The 18,882-nt window shown below is 34.7% G+C and overlaps 1 protein-coding gene across 2 annotated transcripts; it reads right to left on the bottom strand.

Annotated features, from left to right (window-relative positions):
• Positions 1-808: 808 nt before the first annotated feature.
• LOC101219237 (putative metallophosphoesterase At3g03305) lies at positions 809-18,482 on the bottom strand. 2 transcript variants are annotated; one of them, XM_011650728.2, is made up of 5 exons: positions 17,970-18,482; positions 16,465-16,706; positions 7,441-9,015; positions 3,273-3,435; positions 809-1,230 (listed from the first exon to the last, which is right to left on the bottom strand). In XM_011650728.2, the coding sequence occupies exons 1-4, from the start codon at positions 18,274-18,276 to the stop codon at positions 3,316-3,318; spliced, it is 2,244 nt and encodes a 747-aa protein (XP_011649030.1). In that variant the 5' UTR covers positions 18,277-18,482; the 3' UTR covers positions 809-1,230; positions 3,273-3,315. The 2 variants fall into 2 exon arrangements, with proteins under 2 accessions (XP_011649030.1, XP_011649029.1); XM_011650727.2 differs by lacking the exon at positions 809-1,230 and having other exon boundaries at positions 2,701-3,435.
• Between the last annotated feature and the right edge of the window lie 400 nt (positions 18,483-18,882).

The following is an 18,882-nucleotide window of genomic DNA, read 5'->3' as shown; positions in this document are numbered from 1 at the left end:
TCTAATTTCCCTTGCGCCTACCACTGTATCCATCACTTGCATCCCAAATTAAAACCCTAAATTCATCCCAAATTAAAATTTGTCATAATGCAAATTTTATTCCCTAATTAAAGTTTGAATTCTCAAGTCAAGTTAAAAACGAGAACTTTTATTTATCTCAAAAATTTGGACATGTTCTTAATTTTATCCATTCAAAATCCAATTTTTTTTCAAGTTTAGACCGAGGCATTATCGAAATCTTATCCCAACCCAAAATTGGGGGAAGTTCAAATTTATCTTCAAAATTGTTTAAAATCAATAATATGTTGTTTGTATTTTGATTTCAATTTTTTTTCAAATTAAAATTTGGGAGTTCAAGTTTTTATCTCAAATCCAAGTTTAGGATTTTACCCTCAAATCAAAATTAAAATAGAGATAAAACCTTAAATTCATCTCAATTTTAAAAATTCATAACTTCATTCCATTGATACCCCGAATAGAGTTTAAATTCAAGAATATACAACTTACGTTTTGATTCAAAACATATCTTTTTCAAGATTCATCCACCTATACATGTGCATAAATCTTGAAAAGGGACCTTTGTTGAATGAGAAAATAAATGTCATCCTACGTTACGACAAGGTGACCCATTGCACGGCATGTTGTGTCGACGCTTTAATCAATAAGTCATTTTTCTGCTTCATTCTTCATTCCATTTTGCTCCAAATTTCACCATTCTCTTGAAAAACCCATGCTCCCACAGACTTAGAGACTCGATAGCATTAATTAAATGCTCCAAACAACAGGCCCTTAGAACTTTAATCAGTCATTAAAACAGTAAATCTAAGTGCCAAAAGTTGAAATTATTTAAATTTGTCAACCAACTGTCACAATGTAAATCAATAAAACTCATCAATTCTAGACTTAAGTTACAAAACAAAATTCTGAGACACTATTTAGCTCTAGTAACCAACCGAAGAGATTGGAATTCTCACAGGGAATGCATACGAACGCCTTATGTCTCGAATTTTGTTTGTAAAACTTAATAATAACAGAGAAGATGGAAACATGGATACAGATACCCCCTTAAGCATGCTTTTCTACTTAATTTTTCAGAGAAGAAAAGAAAGATCAAAAACTAACTTTTGAAGAACCGTTCTAGCTTCCTCTCCAATGAATGATCACCTTCTCTTATCTGCTACTCATCAACACTCGTTCATAAACACATCAATTCATGAACAATAACAATGGCTGCAAAATTAACACCACCACAAGAATTAGCTTCTTATTACCAATAACTTCAATCATATTTAAACATTTATTTCTCTAATTGATCTTTATACTAAAATGCATTTACATAATTAAATTGAATAGTTTAAATTAATCAAAAATTAAATTTGATTCTCATTTATCCTTACACTGACCTTCTTAATTAAATTAGTTTTAATTAGTTAATTAACAGTCAACTGCTCCACTGAAAACTGACACTTGCACTCTTCGCATTATAGATATATTTGTGTTGTGGATATAGTCTATCCGCTTACCTTCACAAATTGTTCATAAGTACAATTAGATCAAAATTACCATTTTACATATGTAGTTACATCTAACTTCTTAAGTACCACAAATTTCTCTACTGAACAATTAGTCATAGTCAAACTATAACCAAACCTCTTTTGAAACCAGGAAAGAGTGTAGTGTCACGTTGCTAACCGAAAATGAGTTCTTAAGGAAGCAATTTATCTATTTACCCTAACAACGAAAAGTAGTAATTCATTTTTGTATAATTGTGTTCCCAACTTCTCAATCAGAGGAATCGTCAAAGTTGTAGGCATATTGAGTCGATAATTGTGTTCTTAATCACTCAACACTAAGGTCAAGTCACTTGTCATCTAATGAAATGTAGGTCTTTTTTTGTAACGGTGTTATAAAGAGAGACTATTGATTTCGTGGTCTAGTCTTACACACTCTTTAGGTAGGATACTTCGATCATATGTCTTTCATATGAATGATCAAGATTATATCTCTTCTCTTCACAACAATTGTAACAATTTACAAAGTGGATTGTATTTGTAGTGTCATCCGAATAAGACACCCAACCAAACCCTTACACTACGCACTTTAACATACATGTTTAACTTAATATAAATAATCACATATATCAGTTTATTAGATTTAGTTAATGCAAATGAATAAAATAATAAATTATTTAATTGAATAAATAATTTGTATATGCAACATTACAAACATTACAAACTACAAGAATCCAAGAGATCCAGGACCATAGTCCCAACAAATATTATAATGTTATAATTTGAATTAATGTGCTGATAAACTATTAATACTGCATTAATATAATATTCTAAAACCGAACGATAATTATAGTATTGACACAACTTGTATGTACATAAAAGTGCATTTTAAATAAGCATTGATATACAGTTGAACCAATGTTATATTTTTTGTACAGTATTAGGATGGATATACTTTATATTTGTACAATATCTTTGATTTGAAGGTAAGACACCAACAAAAACCTTTTAAATAAATCCAACTTTAATTACAAAAATAAAACTTTAATCAAATCTCCATACTTATTTTAGCAACTTGAAGCTTCATTGCCTCTTTTTTCTTTTAACGATAAATCGAACTTTAAATACAAAAGTAAAAGAATACACAAACATAAAGAAAAGAAGAAGAAAGGAGCCAGCAAAGAAAAAATGAAAGCAAAATAAAAGGTGGCCTCCAATAAAACAAAGGAATACGTAATGTGTAATTACAAAGCCTACTACGCCACCAGTCGCAATGGAGATTCCTTATATATACCTTCGTTGGCTTTGGCTTTTTGTAAATTTCATACACCAATGAAATTTGTTTCTCGTGTGGGGGGGGAGGGGGTCAGAGGCTCAACGACTTTTTTCAAAACAATTGAATTTTTTTCCATCTAACATCACCAGATTGAGACCAGTATAGAATGATTTTGAGTACACAGTAATCCCCACCGTTACAAAAGAACTAAAAATTATGTTCTTAAATAAAAATAGCATAACTTCTAAATGCACCTTTAGTTCAAGAGATGTGTTTATGGAGCACACTACATTCCAGGAAACATGCAGCAAAATTTTAAAGACCTAATTTTCGGTTACGACCTATTTGCTGCAACATAATGGAGATATTATGAATGGTTGAGCTTCAAGCAAGAAGTATGTTCTTTTTAATCTGTTGTTCCCTATCATGTCAGAAAAAGCATATTTTTGTATAATATCTTATCTTGCTGCTCAAGAAGAAAATACCTGAAGCTGACTAAAAGTCCAGGGTAAATGGTGCGGTCAATGCTCAGTGGATGCCTCTGGTATAGTAAGCAACATAACCCAACAACAATGGTGTTACGAAGCAGTACACAGGGAAGTGGAGAAAAGGATTCATCTCATAAGCCTTCATAACAACCCTGCAATTCTGTGATAAAAACACAATGAATTGGTAACAGTATTACAAGTCCTGAATCTAATGACCTTAAGGTGGTTAATGGAATCAAAAGTGAATACTGGACTCAAAATAACTTCTTGGAAAATATTTGTCCATGACTTTTCTTCTTTATTTTATGGCGGTAATCAAAATTAGTTTATTGCATTGTTTTGTTTTTCCCTCTGAAGGGAGTCAGCGACTTCATTCAGTATGGACGACAGCGAAAAATTTTGGAATGAAGATGGCACCTAAAGGTTTCATTTATAACTAATTGCATGCACTAAACAGGATGAGAAAACATACAAATCAGCCTAAGTTAGGTAGGATCATTAATTTTGTGACCACAGTTTTTATGCTAGCAAGTATTCATATAAAATAAAGCTAGTTGGAGCCGGAGGAGAATTCTTTTTCCCTAACAAGTAGCAACTTCAAAATGTGAGGGGATAGAAGGGCAGGAGATTAGCTGACGCTATTATGATTTCATCTATCACTTAGTTATTTTGTACTTCGAACCTGCGCATCAAGTCCCTAACTTTACATTTTTTTTTTTGTTTGTTTCTGATGCTATTATGATATCATCTATCAATAGCTTGGTTATTTATACTTTAAACTGAGAAAAGCATCAAATACCTAACTTTACAATATTTTTTTTACAAAAACGACTCATTAAAAAAAAATATGAAAGAATACATGGACATACAAAAAAAACTCAGCCCACAAAAAATACCTCCCCTACAAAAAGAGACTCCAACTATGTAAAATAACTCCTATAGAATAGTAACAAAAGGTCTCTAAAACAAAGCCGATAAAGAAATAAACTTAAAGCAAAGTAATATACTAAAATATCCTCAAGGCTACAAACTATCAGCAAACCCCCTTATTTCCAACAGTCTCCCTCAAGTTGGGGTGTAGATTTCAAACTCAACTTGTAACACATGAGTCAAACTTGGCCTGAGTAACCCTTTCGTGAGAACATCAACAACTTGTTGACAAAATGGAATATACAAAATATAGTTCCTATCATTCTCTAGTTTCTCTTTTATAAAGTGTTCAATCTCCACATGTTTTGTTCTATCTTGTTGTACATCGTTATTAGCTATGCTTACAGCCGCTTTATTGTCACAATAGAGTTATAGCACCATAAAAGTGTTCTATTTTCTAGGTTAAAATTCCTGAGATAGTCACATGTATGCATTTTGTAAAAAATATTGATCTAGAGAAGCAAAGAAGTCCAATGAAGCAAAAACGACTCAATTCCAAGTTAAAACAAGCGAAAACAAGCTAAACGAAGATCAGAGGCAAAATCCTAATTTTCTCCTTATCGACACCGCCTGCAACGGTGCCCCCTAAACCCAAGAGCTTCGGGCAGTGTCACGGCGTCAAAGACGGTTATGCGTAGCACTGCAACGCTACTAACTTTGTCTGACCGTCAAGCGCACGCTTATGCACACATTTGGCCCCCAAATTGTTATAAATCCCTCTTTCTTTGTATTTTCTTCATAATTCACCTCTCGCGTTCAATCCCAAATAGTTAGGGCACTCTAAATTGCATTTTATCTCTCTAAATTCATCAATAAAATTTCTCTCTTTGAAGATGTCTTTTGTGTTCAACATTCCTCTTGATGTTACCCCAAGATCAGTAAAGAACTAAAAGGTACCTCATTGGGAATGAGTTTTTAGTTTAATCTTTCTTAAGAATTTAGGTTTGCATATTAATTTCAATCTTTAATTGAATTCCAATTTTTATTTTGTATGAGTTCTTCTTTGAATGACTTGATCAATCATGAGCATGAATTTTTGTTTAATTTCTAATGGTGCTATGCATAACTTTTTAATCAAGATTGATAATTGGTGATTCTTGAATTGATTTTAAGCATGTATTTCTTTTTAATCTTTTCTTGCATGATCCAATTTGAATTTAATTAATTAATTAATTTTTGAAAAGGAGACATTGAATTCAATTAATTAATTATGTTCAATATAGAGATTTTCCATGCTTTTGAATGTCACAACATTGAAACCTAAGATCTTAAAGGAGGCATGGAAACCGCTAATAAGAAAATGCATTTGATAAGTTTAGTATGAATCGTGATATAATTCTTGTTCATTATGAGTTTAATTAGTTTCTTGAATTAACTAGTTGTGAATTGATTTTAATTGCAATATGTTGTTTATTCAACGATAGGAAGATTGGTTAAAAATACTCATTCCCAGGTTTATTATTGACTGAGAGAAAGGGTTAACATTTGTGCCCAAATTTTATCAAAAACCCAAAAACATTTACTTGCTTTCTTCACATTCCATTGATTTTACAAAACCCTCCTTTACAATTAGAATTCTTGATTGTTTGATTACAGATTTTATTGTCTAAATAAAATTCTCTTGGGTCGACTCTTGACTTCATCTTTACTATCTTTTTAGTTAGTTTCTTGATTAATTAAGTTTGGATTTACAAATTATCTTTATTAACTGTGGATTGAGTAATCTTTAATCACATTTACATTCTTTTAATGACATCACTCTATTTTACTACGAGCAAGTTGGTGCCATTGCCGGGGAATTTTGGTAATAGATTCCAAGTTTTCGGTCAAAATTTTGAATTCTAGAAAGAAAAAATCAAAAAGAGATTGTGCATGATTTTATTTCTTTGGTGTTTGACCCACTCCTGTATGAGTCTTGAGTTTGATTCTTGTATAGATATTACTCGAGAGGAGGCGAATCCGAAGGAAAAGAAGAGAAGAAAAGCTTGATCAAGATCAAGAAGAGTTTCAAGCGCAAGGAGTTCCAAGAAGATAAGAAATGGGCGAAACAAAAGAAAGGACCTGGTTATGATGGGTAGGCTGCTGTAGCTGCAAAGGGTAGTATCTTTCTTGTAAAAGGAACTGGTATGTTTTCTGGTTATTTCCTTTCTTTGTTATCTTTCACATCGTTGATTGTAATATTTTGGATTATATATAAATAAAGAGTAACAGAGTACTGTCTCTCTTTAGCCATTGTTGTGGTGTTTTTATTTTTAAAATTTTGGTCGAAAGCCTGACGGGTTGATCTAGTGGTAAAAAGATAGACATAGTCTCAATAACTAACTAAGAGGTCATGGTTTCAATCCAAGGTGGCATCCTACCTAAGAACTAATTTCCTACAGGTCACCAAACACCCAAATGTTAGGTCAGGCAGGTTGTCCCGTGAAATAAGTCAAGATGCAGCGTTAATTGGCCTGGACACTTACGAATATCAACGAAAAAAATGCTAGATAATTTTGCAATGTCTATCTTTGTTCCACTCCTCGTTCAAAACATTTCTTTGTGCTAGCATATCTCATTGTCAGCCTCAGGTTCTTCAAAATCTCCTCAATATTACTAATAAAAGTTTAACGACTTAAGTAATAACTTCATATTTTGACTAAAGTGATTATAATTTCTCCCTTGAAATATGAGTGAACCAAACCAGATTGTTCAAATTTTACTTAGCTCTTATACCAATTTGTTGGTAGCAAAGTGGACAACCTAATACACACTGTTTTATAACAAGAAGCTGACGGCATATTGTAGGAAGACTTAATGCTTACTCTTGGTGTTTCTTTTTTAAAATTTTTCATGAATTTTTTCATTATATCAATGAAAAGTTCTCTTTCCTTCCAAAAAGATGGGAAATAAACTATCGGCAGAAAAATCCTATGTATTAGTGATATGCAACAAACGAGAACAAATGTTTGAGAGAACTTTCAGTTTCTATTTCGTTTCAACTTTTTAGCCTGAAACTATTTGCAGTTATAGTGAATAACTTCCAAAGTGACATGCCAGAAATAAATATAAGACTCTTTAGCCAAACCATGAATCTATATGATCAAATATGGAGTAAGCAATGGAAATTCATGTAACCGTTATTAATAATCCAAATAGGTAGCCTCTAATAGGTCATTTATTTTTTATTTCAAGAACTAAAACTTTTTCACATATAATAATGATTAAGGATAATATGATTTGATAAATGACTTACCAAAAAATGCTTCCAACATACGAGTGCACAAATGATCAGAAGAACTTTCCGTATCCACCTCCATCTAAACCAAAAACTAAACCTTCCACTGCTTTTCAAGTCAAATGATTCAGACCTCTTATTATTGTAGTCATAATCATCTTCTTTCTTTGCCAAAAGAGAGAGGAAATGGTCCGCATAGACTCCTCTTTCAACAGCAAAAACAATCATGATGAAAATAGCAGGGTAAACCACAAAAAGAAGATGGGAAAGAACCACCACCAGTATATCTGGAGAACCAATATATCTATGTTTCTCTGTTTCATTCGAAGTTTTGACCACCCATCCCATATAGGTCATGTATCCCCAGTCTTTTCCATCTGTGAAGACTTTCCCAATGAACCATGGAAATGATATAAGGTAGATTAGGTAACCTACAATGCAGAACCATACCATGGGAATCTTGCTAAGCTCCTGTATAACCCATGCCATGCCATTCAGGAAGCTTTTATTGAGCTTGAAATTGTTGAAAGTGTATTGCTTCTTCGAAAAAATAAGAATCGCTTTTGGCAGAATTAGCATTGCAAGCATTATAAAGAGAGTCGACCAGAGAACAGGGTAATATAAGGCAGCCCATTGAACTCCCATCACCCTGAACTCATTCCATGTCCAGGACACCTTTGCAGTGAGACCATTGATAGAAAATGGCCTCAAGTCAGATAAAGTTGACCTTCCTGCAATATCGATTGCTTCTATTTGCAAATAATATCTATCAGGAGATGGATCTTCAAAGGCTTTGTAATTCCATGGAGCAGTGTAAAGATCTCCTCTTGAGATATTATCTACGTGAATTCTACTCATAGGTGCTTCTAGAATCAAACTGAGAATTCCAGGATTAGAGTCATATATTCTAGCCACCATAGATACAATAGGAGAAACAGAAAAAACAAGTGATCTTATATTTTCATAAGCTGAAGAAGCCACAAAATGGCATTTATATTCATTAGGTGATGAAGATCTTGACATGAAGCGTGAATCTAATGGAAATGTTGGTAACAAAATAGTTTTCTTAATTTCTGTCTTAAAGTCAATGTCAACATATGACACATGACCACCATCAATGGCCAAAATTCGCATGGCCCTACTCTTTCTCCAGTCACCCATCTCCCACTCCCAGAATTCTTGAACTGGTGGAGCTTCAAGTGAACAGTTGGTGATACTTCCAGAAGATATTTGGTGCACATTAAACTGGAAAAACTTCTGCAACAAAAAATTAGAACTTGAATGATGATGCCTCTTCAAGTTTTTGCCAAACCTTGTATGGAGATGTCCGCATAAGTAAGCTGATAAAGAATGTTTCAAAAATACATCTCTCAGACTCTTTCCTGAGAGGGAGGAAGCTGAGAATGAGAGAGGAAAATGACCAAAGGAAATCTTAGTTACTCGATCAGTTGCCGATGAATCCCATTGAGAGAGTTCCAAATCTAAGTCAGTTAATAGCTCATCAGTTGGATGCCCAAAGACATTTGATGGCCCTCTCAAACCAACAGACATGGTGCTGTCAAATCCAACAAAGAGGTACTTCTCTTGACCATCCTGAATGACGGAACAAAATACACTATCAATATGTGCTCTTCTTTAGTCAACAATTAGCAAATGACAGGTATTTTTAGTTCCAAAAGTTCAACGAATCAAATCTCATACTTATATTCAGATCCAAGATAAGCAAAACAAAATTTTAAATCAATGAAGTTCCAGTGTTTAACACAGTTGATTGCAGGTATATTCTTGAAGATATACACAGAAATATATGTATATGCCAACCAAAGTATATTCTTTAAGAGTATCAACATGAACAACCTTTTTTTCTTTGGATAAGAAGCAATCCTTTAACTAGAAGAATACACAGAAATATATGTATATATGTTGATTATTTCCTCTCTTGTATTATATTTTATTGTATAGGTTGTATTATATTTGCCAAATTTACATTCTCCTTTTTTTTTTCTTTTTTTGAAACAGAGACAAACTACTTTGTTAATAATAACAACTCAAAGTACAAAAAAGTTATACAATGAGTGTAATAAAGAAGCTTAGAGAGCAATAAGTGAGGGGGATTCGCACCCCCTTAGCACCAAAACAACATATCCCAAATAAAGAAAGAAAATAAAATATGCCAAAATACAATAGAGACATAGTCCAGCCTAAGGCAGAGAGCTGAGACAGAGAAATAAAGAAAATAAAGAAAGGGAAATGGGGGCAAACACAGACAAAGGCTGAGCCTGGACACAAAAGCAAAACTTGCTACCGTGTAAACTAGACCAAAAGAAAATATAAGCTATGCTCCAAAGAAAGCTGACTAGAGAGGGGAAAACGAAGCTGTCAAAATACAAAACAAAGTCACCAAAACAGAACAGGGCCTAGGGGGCTGGTTGAGAGATAAAAGACTGCCCAGTTGAGACAAAGAACATGAGTGGAGTAATTCACAAACTGATTGTTTAGAGACACCAAGCTGCTACTTTGCGTTCTTTTCAAAGACACAAATTACGGAACTTCCACCAAAAGAAAAATACCCAAAAATCTTCTCCTTTCTTTACATTATCTCCCTGCCCTTTCTTTTGAAGGTTAAGCTGCCAACCAAGGTATTTCCAATTGCAACAAAAGCAACCTTGCGAATATCGGAGGTTGAAATTATAGTTACTGAACGCTTGTTCTCTGTGAAGACATTGCAATACTTGCTATTGACAGAAATTGGATTAACAGAATACAGGCATCTAGGTATGTCTACAATTTGTTCACTGAAACCGGAGACAGGAAAATGAAAACGATGAAAACCTTGTGGTGGCAATTGAAATAAATATCACCAACGACCCATTCTTAAAAGCACTTGCACTTGTATTTTTCCTAAAGATCCTTAAACTGAAAAATTCTGCCCCTTAGGATGTCAACAAATAACTTAAATGCCATTAGTCAGCAAACAGCAGCACATACTGCAACATCACCACATTCCACAAGTGCATTGGTCTAACACCAGGCTTCAACTCTCTTATAAAGAAATTATTAAATGTCTTGAAATAATCCGAAGGGTGCTTCACCTCAATCATAACGATTTGATCCTTGAAAGATACAATGAGACGTGGAATATCTTTTGCAGATTCACAGAACCCATTTGCCTTCTTTGCTTTTCAGAAATGCTATGTAAGGTTCCTTCACCCCTTTATCCATAAGATGGCCCTCATCAACAAAACAATATTTCCAATGATTATCTCTTCCACTAGTCTTTTTTCTGCTGATCATACACAACAGTATGAGATGCACTCAAAACCAGAGTTTAGACCAACATCATAAAATGAAAAATGCGCCCATTTGCTTAATTTAAACATCTACCCATATGCAGCATGTTTATCTGTCAAGAACCCTCCGGTCAGCTGTCTCTTTAAACCAAGATGATGCCACAATCATTGACTAAGGACAGCAGATCCTTAGGCAATTCCGAGGGTAATTTGAGAGGATAACGGCTTCATCAAATAAGGCAGTGAGGTCTGCCCCTTCAATTTCTGTATTACACTTGTGATCAAAACCATTAAGGAAACCCAAAGACTCCTCACTGCTGACACTAAAAGGTGAATCCAAGGCCTCAATGGGAAGCTTTTCAGAGTAACTGGCAGCAAGACAAGGAGAGCCTAGCATCAAACTTACTTTAGGGTTAGAGTTGGGAAGTTCCGAATAATTGAATTGCTTGGTAGGAGAAACTGAGTTTACTGACCTGATGAGGCAATAGGTCTGAATTTTGGAGCTGCATACCTCCAAAAGGTCTGGATTACATTCTAAAATAGATGGCTCAGAACGGTGAATCCGAGAAGGGACTGAAAGTGGAACTTCGAGAGCACAACCATCATTAAACTCAGATTTTGATAAGGCTGTCCATAAGTTGTTGAAGGATGTTTGCTTACGAATATAATGCTTGAGGATTTTCGGAGCTTGAAAAAATTTGCTACCTTTTGCTGATTTAGGTCTTTTGCAAAATCCTGAAACTGAAGGGAGTGGAGGAGATGTGTTGGCCAGAAATGGAGAGAGTCATTGGGTGGGAGGGGAAAAGTTTTCTTTAATTCCTTTGGAGGATGTATCATAATTATTCATGATAGTAATTAAAGAAGCTCTATCCTTTTTTTCTCTCAATAAATCTTCAGTAGCCAAATTAAAACTACTCTTAATAGTAATTAGTTGAACCTTTTTTTCTTTATTCCTCTCACTTTATGGCACTTCGTCTACTAGAGATTTAAAAACAGAATCAACAGATGTGGACCCCGCTGCCAATTTGCAACAGCAGTTTATCTTGGGTTTGGCAACATTCAAAGAGGGGGACTGTTCAGATGCGCACACAATTAATTCACTATCAACCTGATTGCTGGCCTCTGTCTTCTTCTCCGGCGCCGGTGGGATGGCCGGAAAAGGCTTCAAAATTTTAAAAGGATTTCTATTCCTAGGGATAGCTGCAAAAACTGATTTTGGAACATTCACTACTGATGGAATGGAGGAAAGGTCAAAATTTTCATCAAACAAGACATCTCTAACTCTCAAATGATCAATTGAATTTTTAAAATCATCCAGCAAAAAAGGAACTTTGAAAGGTTTAGAAGGATTTAGAAATTCAAAGTCACCAAAATGTACATAAATATTTCCCCTCTTAAGATCTGTAATTCTGATTGTTGACAGCACAAAACCACGTAAGTTCTTCTTTACCTGAATTTGGGCTTCACTACAATTTTGAGTTTCAATGGCTATGTCAATAAGAAATTCTTCATATAACTGCGGCCTCAGCTTTAGAAATTCTTCATTCTTGGGCCCCCACTGAAAGGAAGGATAGTCTTAAATGGATTCCTAACATGAATGGCAATTTCACTACAAAGTCTACTTTTCTTAACTTAACTAAGAGATCCCCCTCCATTGCTATTCCTTTGATTCGTCATATTTGGAAGAATAAAATTCCGAAGAAGGTGAAGTTTTTCTTATGGTCGCTTGCTTACAGAAGCCTCAACACCCATGAGAAGCTACAAAAAAAAGTTCAAAACACATTGCTTAGCCCCTCGATGTGTTGTCTTTGCTCTAAAGATGAGGAAACCTTGGATCACCTATTTCTACATTGTCTCTTTACAAAAAAAGCTTGGAACACCCTGTTTGGTATTTTTGACTTGGAGCTTTGTCTTCCTAGTAAGATTGATAGCTGGATGATTGAAGGTCTCAACATTAGAGGTTATAGCCCAAAAGGAAACATCTTATGGAAATGTGCGACTCGCTCCCTTTTGTGGTGCATTTGGAAAGAAAGGAATAGCAGAATTTTTGAAGATAGATATAATTCTTTTGATTCTTTTTGGATTGTGGTTCAACACACAGCTTCTTGGTGGAGTACGAATTACACCAAACAATTTTGTAATTATAGCCTTTCTATGATTTTCAACAATTGGAAGGCTATCATTTCTTAGTTCCCTAGCTTCTTCCGGGGAGGGCCCTCTTGTCCCTCGCCCTTAGGCTGTTCTGTTTTGTTATATGAATATACTTGTCTCTTATGAAAAAAAAAAAAATGGCTATGTCAATAAGACGTCCAAAGTGATCCCCAATCACCTCAATGGTGCTTCTACACCAATAATCCAGAAGAAGGTTTTTCATTTTGAGTCAACTACCGTAGTCTTTTAAAACAAGTGGCCGATTGTGTTTGATGTCATCTTTCGAATTTGAGGTGGAAATTCCCCCAAGCCTGTCATTTTCCTTCCTCACGGATAAAGTCAATGATTGATCCTTGATCAATACTAATGAGGGTGTTCTCGTCAAATGGAGGATTTATTACAATTTTCATTTGAAAAAATTCTTCCAGCCTCTTACAGATCAATCTCCAGTCATCTAAAGCAAATAACTTTGATATAATCCAAAGATTTTCAAAGTTAACCTTAGCAACTTCATGGTTCTTGGTCAACCATTGCTTCTGTTTTGGAGGGGAAGGATGATTGTCTGCTTGTAGCTTCCTTTTTTGACTAAAATCCAGGCTGATTTCCATTTTTTCAGGCCTTGGAGTTGGGAGTTTAGAGCTACTGGACTTAGCCTTATCAACATAACTCAACTTTTCTACCATTTGTGGAGAAGGAAAACTGGAAATATTACCAGAGCTAGTCCATTTTCTCTACAAATTTTTCCAGAATCTTGCAAAATGACTTCCATCCTCGTTGATCTTTTCCTGAGCAAACTCTAATACTGAAAAGACCCCCTAAATATGGCCAGTGATTGCAGCTTAGGACCTATCTAGACTTTGCTTGAAACTTTGAAATTCTCAATCTTCCTTTGTCAATGTCCCCGAATTTTTTGAAATAATTGTCCGCCCGAGTTCTAAGTAAATCAAAGATTACTGACCGAGTCCATCCGAGTTGGCTAACGAAAATAGAAATGCTTCTGCAGGCTTCCACATCTTCAGTGAAACAACTATCTTCCTCTTTCCAAATGCATTAATGGGACTGATAGAAGAACGATCCTTGTTGATCTTTTCCTGAGCAAACTCTAATACTGAAAAGACCCCTTGAATATGGCCAGTGATTGCAGCTTAGGATCCATCTAGACTTTGCTTGAAACTTCGAAATTCTCAATCTTCCTTTGTCAATGTCCCTGAATTTTTTGAAATAATTGTCCACCAGAGTTCTGAGTAAATCAGAGATTACTGACTGAGTCCATCCGAGTTAGCTAACGAAAATAGAAATGCTTCTGCAGGCTTCCACATCTTCAGTGAAACAACTATCTTCCTCTTTCCAAATGCAGTAGTGGGACTGATAGAAGAACAACCCATTACATTTTCCTTTTTAGTGGGTTGTTCTTCTATATAAGAAAATCCTTCTCTCTTTGTGAAATACACAAAATTACATTGTTTGGCAATGTATATATATAAAGTTAATAAATAAACCCCAAGAAGAGCAATTTTACATGAGTGTTGCAATTTTGCACTTATAGTAAATTAAGTACGTTAATTTACAGTTCAAACGATGAGGTTTCAATTTTAAAGTGCATAAATCCCCATTCACCCAAAAATAAGTAAACCTTTTACTTCTTGAACGTGACTGGTCCATAATTATCCGGCATTGTATTGTGGCCTTTATTTTGTTATTGTTCTGTTGTATTGCTTTTATTTAAATGACTATGTGGGTTTTTATTTCGCTTATGGATGTGATGAGGGAGCTAAGGGGGTGTCAACCTAGTTGAAATGTCTGGGTGCGCCTGCTGATCCTCCCCCTCCCCCTTTGCTTTTTGTATGTCCCTCATGTACTTTGAGCTTTGTCTCTCTATTTTCATTATTAATAATATTGAGACTCGTATCCTTTTCAAAAAAAAAAATACCTGGCATTGTAAGTGTTCATTTCTAGCCCCAAAAAGCTCAACTTAAAAGGACACCCAAATATAAGAGTTCTTAGTATACCAAAATATTCCATGTGTACACATGGTAGTTCACTTGAAATACATTATGAACACAAGACTGTCTAACATGCCAAAGTAAAATTTAAGAATTCTTGTGGGATAGATTTATAGGATAACAGATGTTGTTGTTTCCTATTAAAAAAAATGGATAATAGAGGTTGTTGGAAGGTCAAATACTTGATGTGCTTGGCAAAGAGTAAGTTCAATCTTCTGACAAGGCTGCCTTATTTATTCCATAATTCTTACCATGACCTGAGAGGATGTAGTTTCCTCAGTCTACAAAAGGAGGACTATATTAGAGAACAATGATAATACATCCTCAAATGGGTTATGATTTCTGGACTCCTGAATTGCTCTTCAGTCATGCAATGAAAGTTACCGAATAGCTGCTTATCACCCTCGAGATGCCCACTGTGCAAGCAAGAAGGAGAAGATTTACAGCATCTGTTTTTTACTTGTTCCTACTCTGCAAATTGTTGGTGGAAGTTCTTCTCAATTTTGAAGTAGATTGGATTTTTGGAGAACCTTTTAACCTAAATGTACATCAAGTTATGTTGGGGACCATTTTAAAGAAAAAACTGGGACTAATTTGGGCAAACTTATCAAAGGCTGTGTTTGCAGATATTTGGTTTGAACAAAACCAAAGAATCTTCCACAATAAGGAAATGTATTAATTAGAACACTTTGAGATAGCTAATAGGAACATTGCGGCTAGGTGTATTCTACACAAAGACTTTGAAGCATTCTCCATCCAAGAAATTAGTCTCAGTTGCCAGGTCCTCATTTTTCCAGACCATTAGTAACCATCTTCCTAAGAAGCACGGACATGGATACGAGACACAAATACGACACGGACACAGCAACACACCATATTTTAAAAATCTAGGACACAACAGGGCAAGGGCAAGGACACGTTTATTAAAATATTCATTTTTAAAATATATATCATTTTTATAGTAAAAGAAAATTCATAGTAAATGAACTGATGCATTTATATGCTTAAAAGACTTAGCTTGATGTATTTCATGCTCAAAAGTTATTATTATTGTCATGTCTTTTTAGTCTACTCAATAAGTGTTCTATGCATGTTTAATACATTTGTTGGATTACCAAACGTCCAATAGGTGACCACCAAGTGTCAGAGTGTCCAAGTGTCCGACACATGTCGAACACCGACACACTATCCAAACTGAAGTGTCCGTGCTTCTTAGCTATCTTCTTTATAAATCATGTTTTGCAGTCATCACCGAAAGATTATTGTCTACTCTTTTGTGCTGCTGCTGTTTTTTCCATGTTGTTTTGGTTTTTTCGCTTTACAGCACATGCTTGTTGGATTCCTGAAAGAACTTATCTTTAGGCTGTATTTTTGTTGGATATGATGAGGGCAGTAATGGGGGCGTCAACCTAGTTGAGATGTCAGAGCGCCTACTGATCCTATGGTCTCTTTTTGTTTAGCTCTTTGTATAAACCTTTTGTACTTTTATGTTTATTATCATCAATAAAGAGTCTGGTTTCCTTCTCAAAAAAAAAAAAGAACAATGATAATACAAGTACATGTACTCACCACAAACCTCATCAAAGATAATAACTAACCTGAAGAGTGACACTATACACATTTGCATTTCTTCCCAGCTGCCCACTGATGCTATAGTTTGAAAAGTAATCAAACGAACCACCAACAGTTGGAACACCAAATTTATCATGATTTCCTCTGAGGTCAAAGAAGATGCTTTTATCTAGTCCACTTCTTGTTATAACTTCTTCCATTACATTTTGATATTCAATCCATTCCTCCTCAATTTGTATCATTGTTAACAAGTCCTTACTTTTGCCATCTGATAAATATACGAAAAATCTCAAAGGTTGTAACATCTTTTTGACATCGTTTGTGACTTCTAAAGGATTAGGAAGATCAAGTTTCTACAGTAGATAGGGTTAGTAGTGTGAATAAGATAGCTGGAGTCCACATTCCTTAGTGATACTAGTGCTACTCAAAATCTGCATTCAACCTACCATATCATGCAAATAAAAAATTCAAGGTCCTATTTCTAATTTTTACCATTAAGAACTGTAAGATGAATGCAAAAAACAAAAAGTAAAAGAAAAGAAAATAATCGTAGGCTCATTTATCCTCATTGGTAAGTATAATTGAACATGTTTGGTGATGACGTGATGTAGGAGATATCATAAACCATGATGCAGTTATTACCAATTTTCATTGAATATTTTTCTTTACGTTTTGACCATTTGCATCACTTATAGCTGGTCATTTGTTATTATGTTATGCATAGGTCATTATCTCCCTGTTTATATTTCTCATTATGGTTTATCCCTCCCTTGAGCTTTAAGCTCGTTCAAAAATGATTAAAATGAAAAGAGATTCTGCTACAACCCTTATAACATCCATACCTATAAACGCAAGGGTAAGATGGGCATTGCACAAAAGACAGCTCTTGGAAGGACATTGGAGAGGGAGAAAACGGATGAGGATGAGGGGACCCTGATGTTTGTATTTAAGGAATGTTTTGGGGATTGCTGAAAGTAGGTTTTATTTGGTAAAAAAGCTGCTGTGAGCTTTTAGAAGGAGAAGCCACCAGCTCCAGCCTTCTCGAAGGAGCTGGGATTTTTATCATTTGCTTACTGTTATTGTTATTTCCTTATCGTTTGTATTGTTCTTTGGTTAACATTATATTGTGAGACTCTTGGATTTACTTTCAATACTATACATATATCAGAGATTGTCTCGGTTCTTTGCGTTTGTTGAGATTTTCTGAGTTTCAGGTTGAAGAATCCCAGTAGATTCTATGACAAGGTCCCAGAACTCTTGTAATGTTTAGGCTTTAGCCATCATCAAAAAAGAGAAATGAACCAGAAGAAATAGTAAGAAACTTTCCAATGAAAGCAATTAACAATAAAGTTTTACCACAAGCTGAGAAGTTATGAAGACTACGACCAGCAGAAACAACCACCAAGCCTATGACTCTAGAGGCATGATACTACGAACAATATATAAAAAGTCAAACAAAAAGAGGAAAACAAGACAGAAATATCATAGAATAAGATGAATATACATAAAATGAAAACAGAGAGAGCAGAACCTGTGAGATCACCGGTAATAAGAACGAGGGAAGGATTGATCATAGCAAGAGCAGGCCCAACAAAGTCCCTGAATTGGAGAGCTCTGTTGGGATGGTGAACACTGAAATGGAGATCAGAGAGCTGAACCACCCAAATCAGAGATTGAGGTGCTCCTTTGGCGTCCACTATTTTCCTGTTAGTCCAATTAGTGGGTTCTGAGTGAGAGAATCCGCCATTATCTTGGGGTCTTGCATGGAGAAAGGGAAGGAAGAAGCAAAAACATAAAGTGAGAGCAAAGATGTTCATATTTCCTACTCTCTTCAGCATAATTTTGATTCCTTCAGTGTTGAAGAATCATAATTTGAGAACGGAGGTGTTGTAGACGGGGGGGGGGGGGGGTTCCCTTCAGCAAAGCTATAAAGACGAACAAAAAAGGGACTCAGATATCAAAAGGGGAGAATGGAAAATGGGATCGATGTAACTCTACGAATAGAAAACGAGTAGAAACTCTGGCCTTCAACGTGGTTTTTGCAATTTGATTTCAATATCTCTACGTAAGATAGTAGAATTTTTCCCTTCCCGTCTTACAAGGTTATTTGAGTTTTAAAAAATAAATTGAAAAAAATGAGTGTTTTTTAAAATATTTTGATAAAAATATGGATTTTTTTTTTTTTTTGTTATCTTGTGTGGTGTGATCCATTTCTGTAAATTATTCTTTTTAAATATTATTATTGTTGTATAACATTGTATTATTATTATTATTTAATTATTCAAGTAGGAAGGTAATTGGTTAACCGCTTTTATTAAAATTACTATCTTTTTCATATTTTAATGATTTTTTTTAACTTTATAATGTTTGATGTTTGTATAGATTCAATTTCATTAAGTTTTCAAATGTTCCATTTTGTTACAAAATAAAATATTTAGTAATTT

This window comes from Cucumis sativus, chromosome 2, assembly GCF_000004075.3.
Source record: "Cucumis sativus cultivar 9930 chromosome 2, Cucumber_9930_V3, whole genome shotgun sequence".
NCBI lineage: Eukaryota > Viridiplantae > Streptophyta > Magnoliopsida > Cucurbitales > Cucurbitaceae > Cucumis > Cucumis sativus.
This window is presented reverse-complemented; position numbering and strand designations above follow the sequence as displayed.

Excerpts from the sequence above, each read along its gene's own strand:
- LOC101219237 (XM_011650728.2), bottom strand. The coding sequence starts at position 18,276 with ATGCTGAAGAGAGTAGGAAATATGAACATCTTTGCTCTCACTTTATGT. Across the intron at positions 9,016-16,464 it reads TGTATAGTGTCACTCTTCAG|GATGGTCAAGAGAAGTACCT; the intron begins GTTAGTTATTAT and ends TCCGTCATTCAG. Across the intron at positions 3,436-7,440 it reads TATGTTGGAAGCATTTTTTG|AATTGCAGGGTTGTTATGAA; the intron begins GTAAGTCATTTA and ends TTTTTATCACAG.